At 40.6% G+C, this 21,619-nt stretch overlaps 1 protein-coding gene across 2 annotated transcripts in view; it reads right to left on the bottom strand.

The window, feature by feature from the left end:
- The window catches only part of sh3gl3a (SH3-domain GRB2-like 3a), a 78,722-nt gene extending 60,118 nt beyond the window's left edge, over window positions 1–18,604 (bottom strand). For both annotated transcript variants that reach the window (XM_074666325.1, XM_074666326.1), the window contains exon 1: window positions 18,414–18,604. In XM_074666325.1, coding sequence (XP_074522426.1) covers window positions 18,414–18,458 — 45 coding nt within the window. In that variant the 5' untranslated portion in view covers window positions 18,459–18,604. The remainder of the gene's footprint in view (window positions 1–18,413) is intronic.
- Between the last annotated feature and the right edge of the window lie 3,015 nt (window positions 18,605–21,619).

Below are 21,619 nucleotides of genomic sequence, written 5' to 3'. Positions count from 1 at the left end.
TGTAATGCTGCATGTTTCTTTGCCGCTTGTGATTTTACCTTCTGGCTGCGTAGGTCGCGGTGTCTCTCGCCGTTTCTGATTCAAAGGGTGAGTCTCGACTTTCAGAGGCGGACGTTGGTTTTATTCCTGAAACCCAGGCTCGGTCGGCGAAGTTTGCTCCATGAATGAATCATCCTTCTACATTACCAGCAAATGACTTGCCGGACGGCCCATGCACCTCAACCTGGGAGAGCTGTAAGCCGTAGCTTAACGTTCCTGGTCAGCCTCAGCCGTTAACAGTTTTGATCATCTGCTGATCTAACAAACCTTCCCCGATGCCTCGACGCCGGGTGTCGAAGGCACAGCGAACAGCGGGCCCTCCAGGGGGAAGGTAAAGCTCCAGCTTAAGCGCGCGCTCTGCTCCTCACTCTGCTTCTCCCGAACCGGAGATCGGAGCTGCCGAATCCTGACACATCCATCGACGCGTTCTTCTGTCTTCACCTCTCAGGGAGGCTCTGATTGTCAGGAATGCCTAGTTGAATACCATGGACTCCCTTTCTCGCCATGTGAGCTACCTGGGCTCTCCCGTGTCTGCTGTACCTGCCCCGGTCTTCCCCACTGACGCCGCAAAGGTCCCTGGGAACTGCAGTCCCAGCCCCTGCCTTGGCTCTCGGTCCCTGCTCCCTGCTGCCTGTCGCTCTTGATTCTTTGGGGAATAATTCCTGCAGGTAATCTCGTTGTGCCTTCAATTGCCTTCATAACTGGTTAAGTTAAAAGTCTGCCACTGGTCCGTCATTCAAAGGACGCAGGTCTAAGCCCCTCAGCCAACACTCTCCTGCTTGTGTTGCTTAATTATTCCTTACTTATTTAATGCATTTTTATATATTTATTGTCGTATCAGAGCAGACACGGGGGTTGTGCAAGATGTAGTTACTTTATCATTTAATATGCGTATTAACTTTGCTCTTATTCTGACAGGCTTTGACATTATATTGGTAAAGATTTCGTTGCGTGGGTTCGGATTTGCAGACAAAAGTTTCGTAGATTGCATAAAATTCTGCAGGTTCTTGAGAATAGTGATCCAGGTCTGTAAAACTTTTACTATGGCAGAATCTATAAGGCTTTGGGCGTTTCAAAACCTGTTTGCAGTTTTTCCCTAATGTAGTGAGGAATTTTTTACTCTGCCATGATATCAGACCTCATTCTCATCTATGGTGGCTCTTTCTTTGAGCACCTCAATCTTTTCAGCCAAGATGTCATGTATATTCAGAGATTCAATTCAGGGTATATGCAAGGTATTAAAGCCTTTAATCATAAAATCCAATAATTTGAATCAAAGATCTTAAATGTCTTAAATCCTCTTATATCATAAAATGCCTGAATATGAATGTTAAGGGCTGAAATTTATGACATTTTCTCAAAATAAATAAATAAGTAAATAAATAAATAAATAAAATAAAAGATAAAAGCAAGTTTATCTTAGCAGCAAGGCAATTCAGTGGCAGTTAAACTACAAAAATAAATAAATAATAATAAATAAAACAAAAAAGCAAATATTCAGTGGTTTTTTTTGCAATGCATTCAGTTGTTTTTAATTGATTGGGAGAGGTCATGCAGTTATGACCATTCCTCAGAGTTTCATTGCTGCTCCTCTGCATGGGTGTATGTTTGAAGGCAGTGCTGCTGTCTTTTCACCTCTGCCAGTGCATTTATGTCAGACTGTGAGACCGGAAGAAAATAAATAAATAAATAATAATAATAATAATAATAATAATAATAATAATAATAATAATAAAATAAAAATAAATGATTAAATAAATAAATAAATAAAAATTAAAATAATAATAATAATTATAATGACATTACAATATATATATATATATATATATATATATATATATATATATATATATATATATATATATGAGAAGTGTAACGGTATTTGTATTCGTCCCGTACCGTCATGGTACGAGGGTCACGGGACGGTACACACAATCTCACGACGAATACACGAGTGAGAAGGGGAAAAAAAGGCGAGTTCTGATGCCAACTGAGGTGGCGGTAATGAGCATACAAGCTGCCAGTGATTGCCATTTCCGCAGAAGAAGAAGAATAAGCCCATCCAAACAAACAAACGAAGAGGAAACTACACGAGTAAACGAATGATGAGAGATGCAGCGTGTGGAGTTGGAAGACCCGCCAGCTTCGTATAAATCTGTCGTGTGGGAAAACTTTGGATTCCCAGTACAATACAGCAACGATGGCAAAAGAGTGGTGGACCGGACTAAGACCGTCTGTCGGCGATGTTCCGTGGAAGGGGGGTATGTCGCAGGTAATACATCTAACATGCCGACACACATGAGGGGACATCATCCCGACGTTTCTGTTACTGGTGCGAGGAAAAAAACGTCGACAGTGCAACAGCTTATCCCCGGTGCATTCAACCAGACTCTGAGTAATAAGACTGACAGGGCCAAAAAAATTACAGAAGCCATTGAGATATACATATCCACATCTATGCGACCATACTCCGTAGTGGAGGAGCCCGGGTTTAGGTATTTATTGAAAGTGCTTGAGCCACGCTACTGTGTCCCATCCCGTGCCCACATCAGCCAGTCTGTGGTCCCTGCCATTTACAATCGTACACGAGCAGTGGTGGAGCAAGAGCTGTCTACTGCTCACGCTGTTGCACTGACAACTGATGGGTGGACCTCCCGTTCCACTGAAAGCTACCTCACCGTCACCGCGCACTTCATCTCCTCTGAGTGGGAAATTAAAAATCTAGTTTTGTCAACTTGCCCAGTGTATGAACAGCATACCAGCACTCACCTAGCTGAGAAGCTACAAGAGGCAGTGACAGAGTGGAAACTTGAAAAGCCCAGAACCACTGCAGTTACCACAGACAATGCAAGGAACATTGTCAATGCTGTCATGGAAGCAGGACTGGGCCCTCAAATCCCATGCTTTGCCCACACCTTAAACTTAGCATCACAGAAAGCTATGGCAGTCAACCAGGTATCTCGACTCCTGGGAAAAATCCGGAGAGCTTTTCCTTTTTTTCATCGGAGCACAGTGGCAGCACATATTTTGGAGGAGAAGCAGGAGATGCTGCACTTGCCAAAACATCGACTCATCACTGATGTTCCCACACGCTTGAACTCCAGCTATGAGATGGTTGAGAGATATCTTGAACAGCAAACAGCTGTTTACTCAGCGCTAACGGAGAAGGCCCTCAAGAGCAAGGAGATAGCCAATCTGACTGATCAGGAGGTGATTGTAGCAGAGAGTGTGGTTGAGATCATGAAGCCTCTGAAGACAATCACCACAATATTGAGCACTGCAACAACACCATCAGTTTCTATGATCTTGCCACTAAAAACGATGATCTTGAAATCTATGGAACAAAATGATGAGGACACTCCTACTGTCAGAGAAATCAAGCAGGCCATCAGAGAAAATCTACAAAACCGATACTGTGACCCTGGGCTTCAGGACTTCCTTAAAAAGTGCACAGCCTTAGATCCAAGGTTCAAGATACTTCCCCACCTAGAACCTGCCGGCCAACAGAACATCTATGAAGATCTCATCACAGACATCTTGAGCAGAGCTGAACAGGTGTGTATTACTTTAACTCTAATGATGATGATGTCATATTTTTTAAAATGAATTCTCTCATGTCTTATTTTGAAATGTTAAGACATTTCAACACTCACTTACTACTTTTTTGTTGTTTTGTACTGCAGGATGAGACCAGAGAGGCCACTGAGACCAGAGAGACCACAAAGGCTAGTCCATCAACCTCATCGCAGGTGACTTCATTTCCAGTGATGGCAGACTCTGAGGCAGCATCTTCCCCTCCACCAAAGAAGTCAGCCCTGGCAGAACTTTTTGACCCACTATTCAGAACAGAGCAGGCTAACCATCCTGATTTGAGACAGCAGTCAAAGGATGAAGTGTATGCCTACATGGCAAAGGACTGCATTTCAATCGATTCCAGCCCACTTGCCTGGTGGAAGGCTCATGAGTCTCTTTATCCTAACTTAGCCTTTTTGGCCAAACATTACCTGGCTGTACCTGCCACGTCAGTCGCCAGTGAGAGGGTTTTCTCAACCACAGGAGATGTAGTTACTGCTAGCAGATCCACCCTCACTTCAGATAATGTAGACAAACTAATTTTTTTTTTTTTAAAAACCCTCAAAATTGAATGAAACACTAGTACCTACTCAAGAGATGCATAGCTGACAGTACACACTCAGTTAATCACAAATGTTATGCACTATTCTAAAAGGCAGAGATTCTATTTTTCTTACATTTTATATTGTATTTATTTTTGTGTTTTCACACCAGGAGGTGCAATTCAGTTCTATTTTGCCTTGAAGTTATTTGATTTTATTAACTCAAGTTATTGAAACAATAATTGATAATTGTAAAGTATTTTTGAGAGGTTTTCGGTTTGGTACAATTTGAAAATGTTGAAATTGGGCTAGTATTGAAATACTGCTGCTAATGTAAGGTGTTCTGCGTTTACGTTTAACTGTGCAATATAACACTTAAAGTGGTTGATAACTATTGAAAAGGGAAACTAAGTTACCAGTTTTATCCTTGACTACCTCAGTATAGCACTACTTTTTTTGTTCCTTTTTGTCTGTATGAACAGAATGAATTTTAAGAGAACCATCCTAATAATACATTTATTTTATGTTTTATTCTATATTTTTTATAACAGGAGACGGAGAGAATTTTGCAGTAAGTTGTGGTCTGCTCAAAATAAATGAAAAAAAAGATGTTCAAGTACATTTGTGAGTTTTTGTCACTTTTCCCCCACTGTACCAAAAACGTACCGAACCGTGACCCCCATACCTTGGTATGTACCGTACTGTGACTTTTGTGTACCGTTACACCCCTAATATATATATATATATATATATATATATATATATATATATATATATATATATATATATATCAATTCATTGCAAATGATAATTCATTAACAGATAAATGTTGTGGAAACATCTAATTTCTGGTCATCAGCCAGGGAAGTCCTTTAAAATGTTAAGAAGAATCTTAATCTGACTCTTCTTTCCAGTCCTGCTCTGAATCTGTCATGTCCTTTGTCTTCTTTTGCCAGTGGATATGTGAATTGGGTTTTAAGTTATATTTATTGTGGCATTAAAATAAACAATTAAAAAAAAAAAATAAATAAATAAATAAATAAATAAATAAAAAAGATAAAAAACAAAAATAATATTCATGACAATTAGGAATATAATAAAATAAATAATAATAATAGCAATTTATTTATTAATAAAGATAACGAATGAATGAATACAGGACGATAATAATACACAATAATACTAAATATAATTATAGATGAAAATGAGGATATACTTTAAAAAATAAAAAAAATAATAAATAAATAAAACTTGTTGAAACTTTAGAGCCTATTTCCTTGACTGCACAAGCTGGCTTTACTGGGCGTAAAACCTGAGACTCTTTCATGACTTCTCTTTGTGCGATAACTGTTACAAGACCTGCCGGCCCCAGAATTCCAGCCAAATTCATGTCTAGCTCTATAGATCATTCTTAAAGGGTCAGGCACCTTTTTCTTCAGGATATGAGTTCCCTGTTTGTTAGTTTTTTGTTTGTTTTTTTGCAATGAAAATGTTTGCATTTCCTAATTGTTAAATGATGCCTATGTGGAGTTGGTGTGCAGACAGCCACCCTCGCTCTGTCTTTCAGGAGGCTCACTCCTGCTAAATCGAGGAATTAATAGGAAGCATCTTTCAACTCCGGTGACGTGCCGGCTCTTTCCAAAGCTCTGTTTATTCTCCCCAATAGATGTTTTGTGAATCATCTGAGTACTGGTTTAGTTAAAAGATTTTAGCAGTCCTGTGCTCTTTAAACAACCTTGTCAAATTCTCAGTAAGTTAAGGTCAAACTCCCTTCTCTATTCGGAGCAAGAGCTATGGTGTTGCCACAAGGACTATTCAATGACGTTATAATAATAATATAGGTTTCATTAGATCTCTCTTCAGTTGCAATGACTTTGTGGAGACTTAAGATTCTCTCTAGTTTATAATGATCCTGCTCCATTAGTTGGTTTTGGGGGATTCTTTAGGGTTAATGGTTTGCTCGTCTGGATTTAGTTTTACATTAGATGCTAAGACTTCAGAGTCTTCTTGGGGACCCTTCCATTCTGCTGCTCTCAATGACTAAGGGCATATCCCCCAAGCAATGATAAAGAATGCCCCTCTTTAAATCACTGGTGCACAAGTCAGTGTTGAGATTAAGACCTATTTGACTTCTATTGTTCTTCTGCGAGAAGCAGTTCTCTTCATGGCTTTATAATTTCTCAGTGGCAAATCCAAATCTAGGCCTCTCCTTTATTATCATTTGAGCTCACTATTCTGATTTAACTTAGAAGAGCACATGTATTATAAAGTTTTATTCTTGAAACTCTGACAGATCTTGCCAATGGTTATTGCTGAAACTAATACCATTATTTGTTCTTTGTTTTTATGATGGAACATTGGCATTATCATCCCTCAACCCATCAATCGTCCTCCTGTTCATCATTGATGGTCACAAACCTATGATGAGATCCTGGTTCTCCAAAAGCTGCTTGCTCTCTGCCTGTGCTACTGCCTGCCAGACCAACTCTATTCCCCTCAGTCCCTGACGATCAACGATGCCCATTGCTGCTCATCTGCCTGCCTCAACACTCAAATCCCTGGGTTGCTGGTTGTCTTCTGCTAGCAATGCTACGATGGTTCTCAAGAGATCCAGTTTGCTCAAAAGCCCTTGAACTTCTGCTTGTGAGTGTTAATGAAAGAAAAGTTGGATTTACTTGCTTCTTAATACTGTCAATGCATATCAGGTGGTTTGCTGGGTTAAAGAAAGTATCTAATAAATGCTATAGGTCAGCATCTTCCAAGCAGAATGTTCCCTTGCGGCCACATTGTGCTATCAGAGAATGGCCTCACATAGTAGAGAACACTAGATAGTATATTCCTCTACAGGCGCTGTACTGGAGGGGAATGGCCTCACGGCGCCTGGTGCCATGGTCACACATAGTAGAGAACACTAGATAGTATATTCCCCGACAGGCACTGTACTGGCGGGGAATGGCCTCACGGCGGCTGGTGCCATGGTCACACATAGAAGAGAACACTAGATAGTATATTCCTCTACAGGCGCTGTACTGGAGGGGAATGGCCTCACGGCGCCTGGTGCCATGGTCACACATAGTAGAGAACACTAGATAGTATATTCCCCGACAGGCACTGTACTGGCGGGGAATGGCCTCACGGCGGCTGGTGCCGTGGTCACACATAGAAGAGAACACTAGATAGTATATTCCCCGACAGGCACTGTACTGGCGGGGAATGGCCTCACGGCGGCTGGTGCCGTGGTCACACATAGAAGAGAACACTAGATAGTATATTCCCCGACAGGCGCTGTACTGGAGGGGAATGGCCTCACGGCGGCTGGTGCCATGGCCACACATAGTAGGCTCTACATTCTGGCCCAGGCTCCTAAATTTTGTTTTGGGGGATTATGTTCAGTATGTTTTGCTCATCACTCCTCAATGTCACCATGTAAATTTATTGTGAGGGGTGATGAGGCCGGAGCCTGGACGCCAAACATAAAATATATTTGCTGCTAAATAAACAATTCAAACGTGAGTTGTCTGACTGAAATTGGGCGAGCCCGCGAGCTAGTTCAGGCAGTCAACTCGAGGAGCACTGCTATGCATATACCACGTGTCCCACACATCATAACCATCTTGCAATCACACTCTCTCAATTGGGCGGTCTATTTAAACCGGGAGTCTCCCATCCCTCTCTGCCTGTCAATGCCTTGGCTGCCCTGCGTTTGTAATGCTGCATGTTTCTTTGCCCCCACCACCACCCCAGCAACCACCTGCAGGCTCCGGGGGGGATTATGTTCAGTATGTTTTGCTCATCACTCCTCAATATCACCATGTAAATTTATTGTGAGGGGTGATGAGGCCGGAGCCTGGACGCCAAACATAAAATATATTTGCTGCTAAATAAACAATTCAAACGTGAGTTGTCTGACTGAATTACATTTACACTGATAATATGGACACTGACATAGATCATTTCAAGCTTCACACCTTCATGGTGTAAAGTGATTCTGATTAATTTATGTAATCTGTTATTAGATAACTGCATAGTATTTTTGTTTTGTTGGAAGAGATGTCTGATGCTCTGTGGATGAAACTAAAGTTATATCTTTTATCTTTTTTAACAGAAAGTGTGAAAGATCCTCGCGTGGAGCGAGCAGTTGGCGTGTGTAAAAGGATCGTGAGTGCTTTTTCATATACATGGAAAAGAAAGAGAGAATTGGCTGCTGCACAGACTGACCTACACCTGCCTCCTCACAAGCTCATCACTGAAACACCAACAAGGTGGTCATCACGACAACAAATGATAGAGCGGGTTCTTGAACAGGAGAAGGCCATAACACAGGTCCTGAAAGCAGATAAAAAGGCCAGACATCTGATACCTACTTGGAAGGACATTGATGTTTGGGAATCTGTGAACAAGACCCTCAGCCCTTTAATGGAGTTCACCGATGCACTGTCTGGGGAGGAGTATGTCAGTGTGTCATACCTCAAACCTGTGCTTCATCTGCTGAACAATACTGTCCTTCCTCACTCTGATGATGACACAGACCTGACAAAACACATGAAGACGGCCATCCTCCAGTATCTTAATGATAAGTACTCTGACCCTGCCACCAATAACCTGCTGGACATGGCATCCTTTGCTGATCCACGCTTTAAAGACTCGTACATAGCAGATGACAGAAAGGACTACATCAAGACCAGAGCAGCAGCGGAAATTCAAGCACTGCTTGAGAAGCAAGCTGAAGCTGCAACTGCCGCAGAGTCATCCCCACAAACAAGCACTGCAGCTGCTGGTGGAGTTGTGGAGAGAGAGGCAAAGAAGGTGAAATGAAGTCTGGGCAGCTTTTTCAAAAAAGCATCCACTCAGCCTGGCCCAGCTGCTCTCTCTGACAGAGATGCCATTGAAGTGGAGATAAAGAGCTACCTGCAGTCAGTGGAAGTTGACGGAGAAGCTAACCCACTAGAGTGGTGGAGGCTGCACCAGGCTAATTTTCCAAGGGTGGCAAACCTCGCAAAGAAATATCTGTGCATCCCTGCCACCAGTGGCCCATCAGAGAGGGCATTTAGCACTGGTGGCAACATTGTCACATGCCACCGATCTGCATTAAAGCCAGAGACTGTGGACAAGCTTGTGTTCCTGGCTAACAACCTATAAAAGAGGACGAGCACAAACAAGTGAACAGGAGTAAACACTAAAGTTCGTGATTGTGTTTGCAGCTTGTGATTTGATTTGGAATATGCTGTTTTTTGTTGTTTTTAAGATGTGGAAAGTTTAATGTTTGGTAACTCTTGCACAATGTTGGATTATAAACCTGTTCACTTTTTTGCCATTTGCCTTATAGAAAACCTCTCTTACTTGAAGTACTGTTTACAATATCCACTTTATTTTTGTATTATTGAAGAATTTTGTACCTTTGAGGCATAATCATTATTTATGTTGTTCTTCTGCATGATAAATGCTTTTACATTAAAGTTACATTATATGCTTTTTTGTTGTTGTTTTTTAAAATCAACTTAGCTTTAATAAGAGACTACAAAACCCATTCAGAAACACTCCTATTATAAGTTTTGCACCGCAACATTTATACTGTGATATATACCGTTACCGTGAAAGGATTCAATTTATACCATGATATGAATTTTGGGTCATACCACCCAGCCCTATGACAAACAGCTTTAATCTGACATCAGATGTGATGGGACAGTTAATATAGATACAAATGTATATGCTGGTTCAGACAGTTACATTAAATAGTGATTGCTGTGATTGTTTATTGCATTAAAATGTGCCTGACACTCTGGAAACCTGCCTCTGAGGCTTTGTTGACATGTGCGCACATGTGCGCCTGTCACCAAATTACAGCTGGGGAGGGTGCGCTCCGCTTTGCACCGAGGATAGACCAGGTTGGAGTTGGCGAGCTTTCAGCGCACTTCTTTGGCACGAAATTGTCACTGTGCCAACATGAATCTGCTGACACCTCCCCCTGGTGCGCCGTCAACTCTCCCTGGCGCACAGTCACATCCATCTCTGCGCAGATGGTCTACCAAATTGTCAAATTGGCAGCGCACGGCGGTGCGCCGCACAAAATTAACACTGCGCAGGGTGTGCCAGGCTTGCGCCCCCTGCGCTACGCCACAAAATTAGAGCCCATAAAGTTTACCCAGTTGTAACTGCGTTCAGCCCTTTGCTAGTATTACAAGGCAGATGATTTTCTTATATATTTGGTTTCTAAACTTTATGATTCAGACAGTTTGAATTGTTATGTTTCATTTATTCAGAAGATAATACTTCAGAGAAACAGGCACGGAACATGAAACGTTGTGATAGGTGAGAGCTTGAGCCTTTCTGGGGGGGCACAGCAAACATTTCTTACTGCTGATCTTCTTTCATACTGTTTTCATTCACTCCAGTAACTATTTGATTTGATTTTTATTTGTCTCAAACAAGCACATAAAAACAAACAATATTTGTAATAGGAAAAAAAGAAAAAGATAGCACATAATGATAAAGTGCGAGTTCGAGAAGGGGCTGAAGGAAGCAAAGCTTATCAAGTTCAGCCCCACCTTACACTGTCATATAATTTCATAATTCACACAATCTTAGTATAATAAAACAAACAAGTTTAATATAAATAGAACCTTAGTTAAAAGCATGTTGATCGACTCAATTATTTGAAAAAATAAAAAAGATAATAAAATTATCTGTCCAGTTCTTTATAGGAGAACAAGAGTGTTTTTTTGTAGTTACTTTTAAATTGTTTTAAGTTAGTGCACATTCTTAAGTCCTCTTCTAGTTCATTCCACAATTTTACACCACTAAAAGAGATGCACATACTTTTAAGTGTTGAACTATACCATCCCTAATTTTTGGACTGTCTTGGATTTCGTTATCAGGGCGTGTAAAAGTCGGTCTATGCAGCCTTGGAGACTCCTCCATATCTGAGCAGCCTCTCGTGAGCTGTCACTGGTACCTGTGAGGTTGGGGCTCGGGTCAGTAGGCCATCAGAGAGCAGGGTGACCTCTCTTTGCTCTATCTTAGGTTTATTGTCACAGTGTCAGAGGACACAGCTGGGTGATAAGATAAGATGGGTTGCTATGGTAATCAAGGTCCCTCCTCCTGGTACTATCCATATTTGTGTTCCCTTCAGACTGAGGCCCCGTTTACATGACGCCGAAAACGGTCGATTCCGCAAACATTTCGTTGCGTTTTGGCCTTCCGTCTAGACGAGACTACGTTGCGTTTTCAGTGAAAACGCAAACTTTTGAAAACGCTCCCCAGAGTGGAAAGATCTGAATCCGCTCCTCCATCCAGCTTCGTGTAAACACAGAGCGGAGCGTCTCAGGGTGAAACGCTGACGTCACCGCATGCGCACTCGCAGTTTCAGGTGAAGGCTCCGCGCTCAGCCACATTTCCAGTTGAGCCAGTAGGTGGCGGTAATGCGCGTTATGGTTGGATTGCCGACCGTCTCACACAACAAAACGGCAGAAAAAGAAAGAACAGAAGAGGAGACTTCTCCTCCTGGAGTCGTATGAACGCGGATCGTTTTCACGCCGTCCTCATGTAAACGCGGGTGGCTTTTGAAAACGCAAAGGAAGAATCGTTGCGGGAGTCTCCGTGTAAACGGGGCCTCAGTGTCTCCTCCGTAGAGCAGATACACCCACACATCAGTGTTTGTGGTTAGCCCCAGCAGGATGGTCTATAGCAGAGCTGACTTGGCTTAGCACTGCACTCTTCTGCTCTGTTCTGCTGGTGTCACTTCTCCATTAAGCCAATGCAGCTGTCAGTGTCTCCTGAGTCTTCTGTGTCTACAGTCAAGTTATTGCTGAAGTCCAGCAGAAAAGTTCTTTATGTTAAAATACATTTTATTTTGATAAAACAGGAGACAAAAAAGCCAGGTCTTGGGTGGTAAAAGCAAAATGAAAGTTGTTTGGATGGATAAAGAAAGCACTGTGGATTTCTCTGTAAAGCTTGAACACAGACTGGGCTCATCACACCCCTCAAAATCAAGAGACTTTCTGGATCCCGAACCCAAGTGTCCACCACAACTCCAACACTGCCTCACTGGAGCTGCACAGTACATGAAACATAATAAGGTGATTGTTACTGAGCGATGTGGCACGCTGGATTCATTCCTTCACATCTGAGATGAAGGAGAACGAGTCAATTGAAATTGTAATCCAGTTTGTGTCAAAAAGGTTTGACAGAAGAACAACACAAGATAGTCTAAGTAATGATAATTTCACCGTTCACGGTCCCACAGCCTGGCTTAACCATCAGTTACGTACCGTAATGTGAGAGTTGCATTTAGGGAAGCCTCGAATTAAAGCAAGCTGTATTGCATTCACACAAACGGGGGGCCTCGGGCCCTCATACAGGAGAGCAGGTAAAATGATGATTTTGCATTAAAACTGCCTGAACTGAGACACATAAACAGCCACGTTATCGTTAGTTTCAACACAAAACAAGAGGTGTGTAGCTCCACTGTCTTATCTTTTGTGCAACCATTACCTCAACAAAGTCAAATATCGTATCAGGACTTGATAACTCTGGTGCAAGCAGTAAACGTATTTTTAAAAAAGTGTATCATGTTGTTTCGAGGACCATATAAACAGCTATAAGCACATTTCACTGTAGAGCTTTTACAGCTTCTGTGTCTTTTTTCGATGGGGAAGTCCTACCATCCATCATCTTTACCACATGTCCATTCCAGGGTCACAGGGGGCTGGAGCTCATACTGACATCAATATGAGATTCAATGTCTTGCTCTAGGACCCTCTGGCAGGTGACTGCAGGAGCTGAGATCAAACCCCCGACTCTCTGATTGAGAGGCGACCCACTCTACCACCGAGCAGCTGCCCGCTGCGCAGTCAGAAGGCTCTCATTTGGTCAGTGATACTCCGATCCTCCTCACAGTGCAGCTGCTCATCATGATGATGAGCTTCTGAAATGTTAATGAGCTGTTGCTCAGTTTAACAGCTGCCTGTGGCCTGCAGCTCTGTCACTGGAGAGGGACACAGAGCTGTCATCTGGAGATCTGTTTCTGCTAAAGGTGTGCAAAGGTAGTTGTGATAACAAGATTGCTTCTGTAGCAGAGAACTGATGGCGCTGCTGAGTATGCACAAAGACAGGTTTTTGACGAACAGATGGAAGGCCTGGTTTTCAGAAAGCTGCTGGACTGAAAGCCTCAGCCCAGATCTGATGACAGAAACCCAGTCTTTAATACAATACACATGGTATGGCATTTACAGTAGATGATGTTTAACAATAGAAATTGTTTAATGTCTTCAAAAACCCCCTTAGGTAAACTATCATCAATCCTATTGAAGAAAAAAACGCCAACAATACTGAAATTTCGACTCCTGCTCAGCCTCCAGTAAACTGCAGAGAATTAAATCAAGCACTGTCCAAAGAAAAAGTCAATCCAGGAGATAGAAACAGTTTATCTTTACTTCTGGTTCAACTTTCATGAAAGGATTGCCTCAGTTGCAGCTGAGTGACTGAGTACATGGGGCAAACGATGTTTAACAAGGAAAATAATAATGTTCAAAGAGTGTATGAAGGCATGTGTCCGTATCACAGAGTAAAACACCTCTAACATGTTTAACCACTGTAAAGATGTTACTCTGTGCAGCACAGTGAGTTTAAAACGATCATGAGGAAACATGTTCACTCCTTGTCCCCGTCCAGCATCAAGTCAGACATCCCGAGGAGCAACACTTCACTGAAATCACAGCTGCTATAATGACAACAGACGGAGCAAACACAGAAAACACAGAGGGTAACGTAGGCTTATATTTCATTTTTCTACAGATAAAAAAATTAATGAAGAGGAAGAAAGAGAAACAAAGAGATTTGAGAAGTGTCTTCTGCAAACAATAATGAAAGAATAATTGGGCAGTTAAACATTTCATTTCTTAAGGCTGAAAATAATAAAGGTCCCAGAATGGACCCCTGTGGAACCCCGCAGGAGAATGACAAACTGGCCTCTGTTGGACAAGTAATTCTCTCCCCATTTATGTAAGATCATGAAAACCACATTTAGCGGGTGGTTACACAACAACAGTTTTAGGTATCGTTGCATTTCAGCCTCTTGTTTGCACCGACACACCATTTCAGCCAACCTAAAACAGCAACTTTTGAAAATGGCCTCCAGAGTGAAATTTTTCTGAAACGCGGCAGCCACTATTGCTTTGTCAAAATCATAGTATTAGTAATTATTAACAATTTTAAATAGTGATTTTTTTTCTTTAAAAATCTCCTTTTTTCAAATTTAAGTCCTTTATCTTAGTCTTTGTTTATAAGCTGGGTTGGAAATAAGTTTAGCTGTCAGATCCTCTGCATAAATCTTCAAAACTGACTCACAGGTGGTGTGTATCTTTTGGGGAAAATATGTCTCTTGGAAAAAGTCTGTCATCGTCAAAAAAAGTTCATCATCATCATCATCATCATCATCATCATCATCATTTAACTTTTTTACTTGGTCTGCTGTTAAAAAATTGAATAAAAAAATCTCAAAATTGGAAATATCAAAGAATTGAAATTAAAATTAATTTGGAGCCCCAAATATCAGAAAAGAATCAAATTGGGAGAAAAGCGTGTCATCCCTCCCTAAACAACAGTAGCAATAATCTGTTGTGCTTGTGCTGTGAATCTAATTTTAGTTATTATATATTTTCAAAAGGAAATAATTGATTGGTACACACAAATATAATCATGCCTCTGTTGTGCTTGTGCTGATCTGTCACACCTTTATTCCACAAAGTGTCAATATCTGAGCTGTGTGGGGGAGAAAGAGATAGGAATGCCGATCTATGGAGTTCTCAGCCACAACCACTGACCTCTGATCAAGAAAAGCATGATTCCTTATCTTTAGAGTCCCAGCAGATAAGAAGAAATGAAGCCCAGTGAAGTGAGAACAAAGATCTGCAGACCTGTACTGTAGTTTGCACAGTATACTGAGAGGCAGGTCAGAAATCACACCAGTGCTAGTATAAGGTCATAGATAGAGGAAAGACGGATTGAGCCTCCAGCCAGTAAAACTTTCTACTATGTTCCATGTCTACTATGGCTTCTATGTATGAACTGGTTTCAGCAGAAGAAGAAAAAGGAGAAGAAACACCTCTCCTATTTATATGTGGGGCTTTTCACTTAGTTTTCTGCTCAGTTCACCCAAACCCCAGCTCTATTTTATTTTCAAGATGGGCAAGTGAACTCTTAACTAATACTACATTTATTACTGAAACAATTTAACCTGTAGTTAACTGTATGGGTCTGTACAATGCAAACAAACCAGAGCAAATATTTAGAATAGAGCTTTATTTGTCATTGTAACAAGTACAACGAAATTGCAATTTTCACTATCTTCTCTTCAGTTACCGTTGGAAACGCTCCAATCTCAACAGGAAGTGGCATTGTTCTTTGCTCTCAGCCGTCTACTGCACTTTGAGATTTACACACCTACTCGCCATCCCATTTCCACTTCAGGAAGCAAAAACACCAATTTTTGATCTTTGTGTCATATACAGAGCTAAAAAAAACAATCTATGTTTGCTTTTTGTTACAGCTGTTGTGGGTCTGCCTGATAAAGCCTGTTGTTGTGATCAGATGTTTCCTCATGTTTCCAGTAGCAGGAAACCACTGAAGCTTTAGAGAGCTGAAACATTTCACAGACTTTGCTTTGGCCACTCACCACAGCATGACTCAGAGCACACCAACCGCAGGGTCAAACTTCACCAGAGCAAAGAGGGTACTAAAGTTTCAGAAGACTGCTTAATGATGTTAAATGTTGACGCCGAGGAATCACAGAAAAACATGTTGTAGCAGCTTCATGACAAGGTCTCATCAGATCTCAATTCAAGCTCACCAAACAGGCTGTGAAGAACAGACTGCACTTCCATGGAGGGAACCACACAAACAGGAAGTAGACCGTGGGTCACATTTCTGAGATCACAGATGATCTCCTGCCAAGTGTCACTGGTCCAGAGAGTGAGCCCAAACTGAAAGAGGTCATGGATCTGTCACGTTCAGGGTTATCACCAACACCACACAAGAGCCTCTGCTTTCTATGAGCCCCTTTTTTTAATCAGTGAGTCATTCATTGGGCAAACCCACTTCAACAACACAATCATATCCTCCTTCTGTATGTGTAACGGATGGGTACTGGATTACGTACTTTTAAAGGTACTGATCAAATTCTGTCAAAAGTATCGGGTACCGATTCACGTGAAATGAAAAGGTACCATGTTATGTACCTGTATGTAAATGCATCCTTGTGACTGTAAAGGCAGAGTAGGCGATTTTCCATACTGGACATGAACACAGCATTGCAAGGTTATATCTTGAACCATCCCTAGTATGTGTCCATTTTCCAAAATAATGCTGTTTTATGTCAGCCTGTTGATGTTTCCTCTTCTTCTGAATCAACTGACTGCTGCAGATGTTAGACAACCAAATTCATCACTTCCTGTAAAGACGTTTCACACTACAGAAAAAAAAAACAGCCGCAAGTGAAAGTATCTGCAAGAAATGTTGACTTCCATTCACCAGAACTTTACAGAGATCACTGCAGACTAAATAAGGGGAAAATAAAAGAAATGAATACTCTAAGAAGCAGGATGTTGAGTTAACCATGGCTCTGTGTAACAATAGAGCTCCAAAATTGAATTACACATAATTCAACTTAAAAGTCAATTCCAGGATTGTTTACCACCAATATGCTTGCACTATATAATTAAATTTATTTTTGAATCATATTCCAGGATGACTATGGATGAATGATGAGTTGTGCACTTGTCTGTTAAATGAATCTGTGTTTATGACTGAAGGCCTGAAATGATGGCCACATGTTGTGCTCAATGGCTACCACTCGGACGCTTAAAGAGACTTTAATGCTTGTTTGGACCTGGGAGTAACTGATTTGATGCTAAGTGGGTGACAAAAATAATGTTTTTTTTTTCTTTCGAGAGTCTAATCTATTCTTGGCTCTCCCTGCTGACATATTTTACAATCCCTGAAAAAAATACACAAGAACAGCAGTCATTTTTAAACATGACATAAAGCCTCATTTTTAACCTCTTATAACTAATGAAAATGAAACTTTTCAGAAAAAAGAGGACCTGAATACAAGGCAGCCAAATGATATCTTCAAATTACCACAACAATCAGATGTGAAAATATTTCTACAGGGTGTATAAAGTTTTAAAAGTTTAACCACAGCCCAGAATGGCTGGGGTAAAATGTTTTTTGACCTACAATGCAGCTAGCCACCAGTTTTTGGGTGACCTCATTTTAGGTTGAGCAAGATGAAATCCATTTTTTTTTAATACAGTCTGTGGTTTTGACCCTTACCCAGACATAGCTAAAATGTTGCTTTATTTCATCCTGTTTCCCAACCTTATGCACCCTTTTTGCTGCTCGCTGCGGCTTTTTTGACTTCTGTTATTTGGAAACATCCTTAGGGCATGTATCAGACATCATCTACGTCAGGCCAGAGAGTAAAAAAGAAAAGTCAAACAGCCAAAACCCCAACATGAGACGCAGAAAGATACTGTAAGCAGAGCCTCTCAAACTCTCAGAGCCAAACACTATGGGGTTATCGTAACAGAAGGTGGTGTGGGTGGATATGAAGTCTGTGAGGGAAAACCTGAAGCTGAACTCCTCTGTGACCCGGCACACCCCCTAGAGACCAGGTACTGGCTCTGACATATTTCCAGGGTATCACAATCTAGACCACAGTGACTCACAACACTGCGGTTGGAAGGAGACTGTGAGAACCTACACACCAGATACTAAGTGATGTGTGTGTTTGTGTGTTTGTGTGTGTGTGTGTGTGTGTGTGTGTGTGTGTGTGTGTGTGTGTGTGTGTGTGTGTGTGTTATCATAATAGGCCTGTGATATCTACCTAATTCTATCGTTACTGCCTCAGAGACATGATAGACGGATGCTCCCGGAGGGTAAACGATGTTAAAAAACAATATTCTCATTCTTTTTAAAATGTTATATTATTTGTAATGACATTAAACTAGAGTGATGTGGCGGAATAATTCATGTGTTAATGAACTGACTGAAGTTATGATAAACAGATTAACACCACATTGAGAGCTTAAAAATGCCCCGAATGACTGACTTATTGTTCATCATCAGTTTGAAATGAGGAGTTCAAACACTCTGTGTCTAATGTTTCCTCCTGAAGCCTGCTGGTTCCGCCGTGAGCTGAATGTCTACGTCCTAACAATTGTTGTTATGATCGGGTAATGATAACAGGCGTCTCCGTACCTGACTGGCTTTGTGGAACTGCTTCTTCAGCCCTGCCACGGACATCTTTGACACCCGTGGGCCGTCTCTCTCCTCCAGGTAAGTCCGAAAAATAGACTAATAAAAGCGAAAATGATGGCTTATTAAGAGAAACCCAGAAACTCCACACTCACGGTCCGCACCTTTCAACACAGCAGCTCAACCTGTGAGGAGTCAAGTCCGGAGCGCGGAGCCGGAGAAACCGGAAGTATATTTATACTCTTCAAAATAAAACTTGCAGCTTCGTCAGACGCTTTGTCTATTTCCCACAGTTGTTTTTCGTAATAACACATAACATGTTAAAGAGAGGGCATTTTACAGTTTTTGTCACAATGAATGTGTTTTTTTATTCACTGAAAGACTCTTACCTTATACATTTAATCCTTAACCATACTTATTTTGACACCCCTGGAGGGTTAAATAGCCTAAGTGGTCACAGTGATACTTAATCTAAGTGAAACCTAAAACTGCTGTGAAAGGGCTCAGAGTGAGGCAGTGTGTCACCAAAAACAAATATGAATTAATTACTAAATTACATAATTGATTGATTACATCTCCCCAAATTAAACTCTCAACCAGAACAAGACCTGATAAATAACCTAACGTACTTTTTTGTGCAAATAGTAAATCTTAGTGAGCAGAGACCGGCCATATGCTGCTTACTGAATAGATTTTAGGCTACCCTTCTCGTGAATTTTTATATCTGACTCTGGAGGAGCCGTTTCTCACCAGCCGAGAACCTCTCAACACGTCACACTGAGTTTTCCGAATAACTCTTTGTCCTGCGTGAGTGAAGGCTATTTTTACTCTTACTTTGTAAGTCAAAAGCGGAAGCTGTGGTTGTAGCTCATTCAACTTTACCTCTTTTGTCAGAGGAGGAGAGTGTTTCCTGAATCGCAGAGATGTCGCGACTTCTACAATCCTATTGGCCAACAGCTGCGCGTGCGAAGGAAATAACGTAGAGCGGTGATGGGAATCAAACCCCCGACTGCCGGTAAGGGAATCAAAGCCTGCTTCAAAGCCACATGATGCGTTTCAAATATCGGTCATTCAGTCTGAGTCAGTCTTTGACACCAAATCACAAAAAAAATGGTATTCTAAGATGCAGAACGATCTCTGCTCCCTCTCATCCACAGATTGCAGTGTGCACAGCTGCATGCTTGGATCAGATATTTGATTACCACAATAAAAACCTGACTACAAATATGAGTCAACACTAATATCAATAGAATAAACGTTGTTTTTACATTATTCTGGAAATTTTTCTGGCTCCAGAAAAACAGGAACACCAGACAGATCCAGACAATATAGTGCAATTGAATTGAATTGAATTTGTTTATTTAATAGGAACAATGCAGTTTAACATAGTTCCATCACTAAGTATGAATCATACCTTAATGATCAGCCAGAACATATCTTCATCAGCCCTGCACAAGCTAAGATTGTAAGTTTCGACCAATGAGTTCTTAAAAACGAGTGGCTGGGGTGCCAAACCGGTGCGATTAAAACTTTGATTTCAAAGGATAGGACAGGTCATGTGATGTTCAATTATCAATTATTATGCACATATTTCATTCATTTTTTGCTCATATTGCATTCATTTTGCATAGTTCAAACTCTGTTTGCACTTTCACTTGCCTTCAAATGCCCTATTTTTGGAATTTTGTTTGTTTATGAAGTTATTATAATTTCTGTTTTCTTTTCCTTTGTCTACTCAATTGTTGCTATTTATCGCAGACAGCAAAAAAAAGAATACAAATATATATATATATATATATATATATATATATATATATATATATATATATATATATATATATATATATATATATATTTATTTATATATTTATTTATTTATTTATTTGTTGTTGTTGTCAGGGAAACATGTTTCCTTACTGTGCATTAGACAATCAATACTTTGAATCTTGAATCAGTTAATCAATCAATCAATCAATCAATCCAACTTTATCTGTTAAGCACTTTAAAAAACAACCATAGTTAAAACAAAGTGCTGTACAAGAGAGTGAATAAGATACAAGATCAAGGAATAGACATAAAACATAAGTAAAACGAATTTGTCAAGGACAAGGAGCAATATAAAAGACATAAAACAAATTAAAATGAATAAAAACACAGAAGAAGCAAAATAAAATAAATAAAACAAATAAAAATAATAGTACAATCGCCCAGGACTGTGCTTCAAAGGCCAGGGAGAAAAAGTGGGTCTTAAGAAAGGATTTAAAAACAGGCAGAGACGGGGCCTGTTTAATACTTTGAGACAGCCCGTTCCAGAGTTTTGGGGCTGCAGCAGCAAAGGCACGGTCCCCTCTGAGCTTCCGCTTGGTCTTCGGGACCTTCAGGAGAAGCTGATCAATCAGTCAAACAATCAATGGATCAGTATTTGTTTATTTATTTATACAGCCCCAAATCAAAATAAGGGACCGTCTAAAAACATAAACAGGACCTGTTAACGTTAATAAAATGTTGTTTTCTAAACGGAGACCCAACATGAAGACTGGACAAAGAGTCTGAACTCATCTTAACCCACCATGAGAACAGACTTCTGCAGCATTTGCCCATAACTGAAAAGGTTGGCTTAACTCTTCATAATTCTGTCATGATGACTGAGTATAACACCTTCTTCAGTTTTACTAATGTTAATATCCAAAGCTTAACAGACACATGAGCCATGGAGGGAAGTTATATGACTGAAACAGGCACTCTCTCCTATTGTGTCTAGACACAAAGGAAAATGGATCAGTACTTTTTTTTGGCATTTCTTCTTCTGAAATAAATACAAATAATCATTTAGTTTCTGAAAAACTTACTTTAATTAGTCATATGGACAGTTTTAGCTCACTGAGAGTGGACAATGAGTAATATGAATAAAATGTGAAACCAATGCTTCAGTGAGTTACACAGACCTGTGTATAAAAACATAATGAGTGCATCTCATCAATCAATATTTCTAGTCTGTTTGGAGTAATGTGGTTCTGAGATCTTTCAGAGAGATCTATATTTCATCTCTCTGAGATCTGTGAAACAAAACGAGAGTTTTCTGTTGTAGAGATTATAGTGGGACATTCCTCAGAGCTCACACATGTCTAACTTTTCTCTTAGCTAAGATTCAGGAGTAAACATCTGTACCACAGTTTGAAGAAGTTGAACTTTAAGACTTTTACCTTTCA

The sequence above is a fragment of the Halichoeres trimaculatus genome, unplaced genomic scaffold (assembly GCF_033239565.1).
Source record: "Halichoeres trimaculatus isolate MK-OKI-2021-1 unplaced genomic scaffold, fHalTri1.1 fHalTri1_scaffold_3, whole genome shotgun sequence".
In the NCBI taxonomy this organism is placed as follows: domain Eukaryota; kingdom Metazoa; phylum Chordata; class Actinopteri; order Labriformes; family Labridae; genus Halichoeres; species Halichoeres trimaculatus.
Note: the sequence above shows the minus strand (reverse complement) of the source record. Positions and strands in the feature narration are given on the sequence as shown.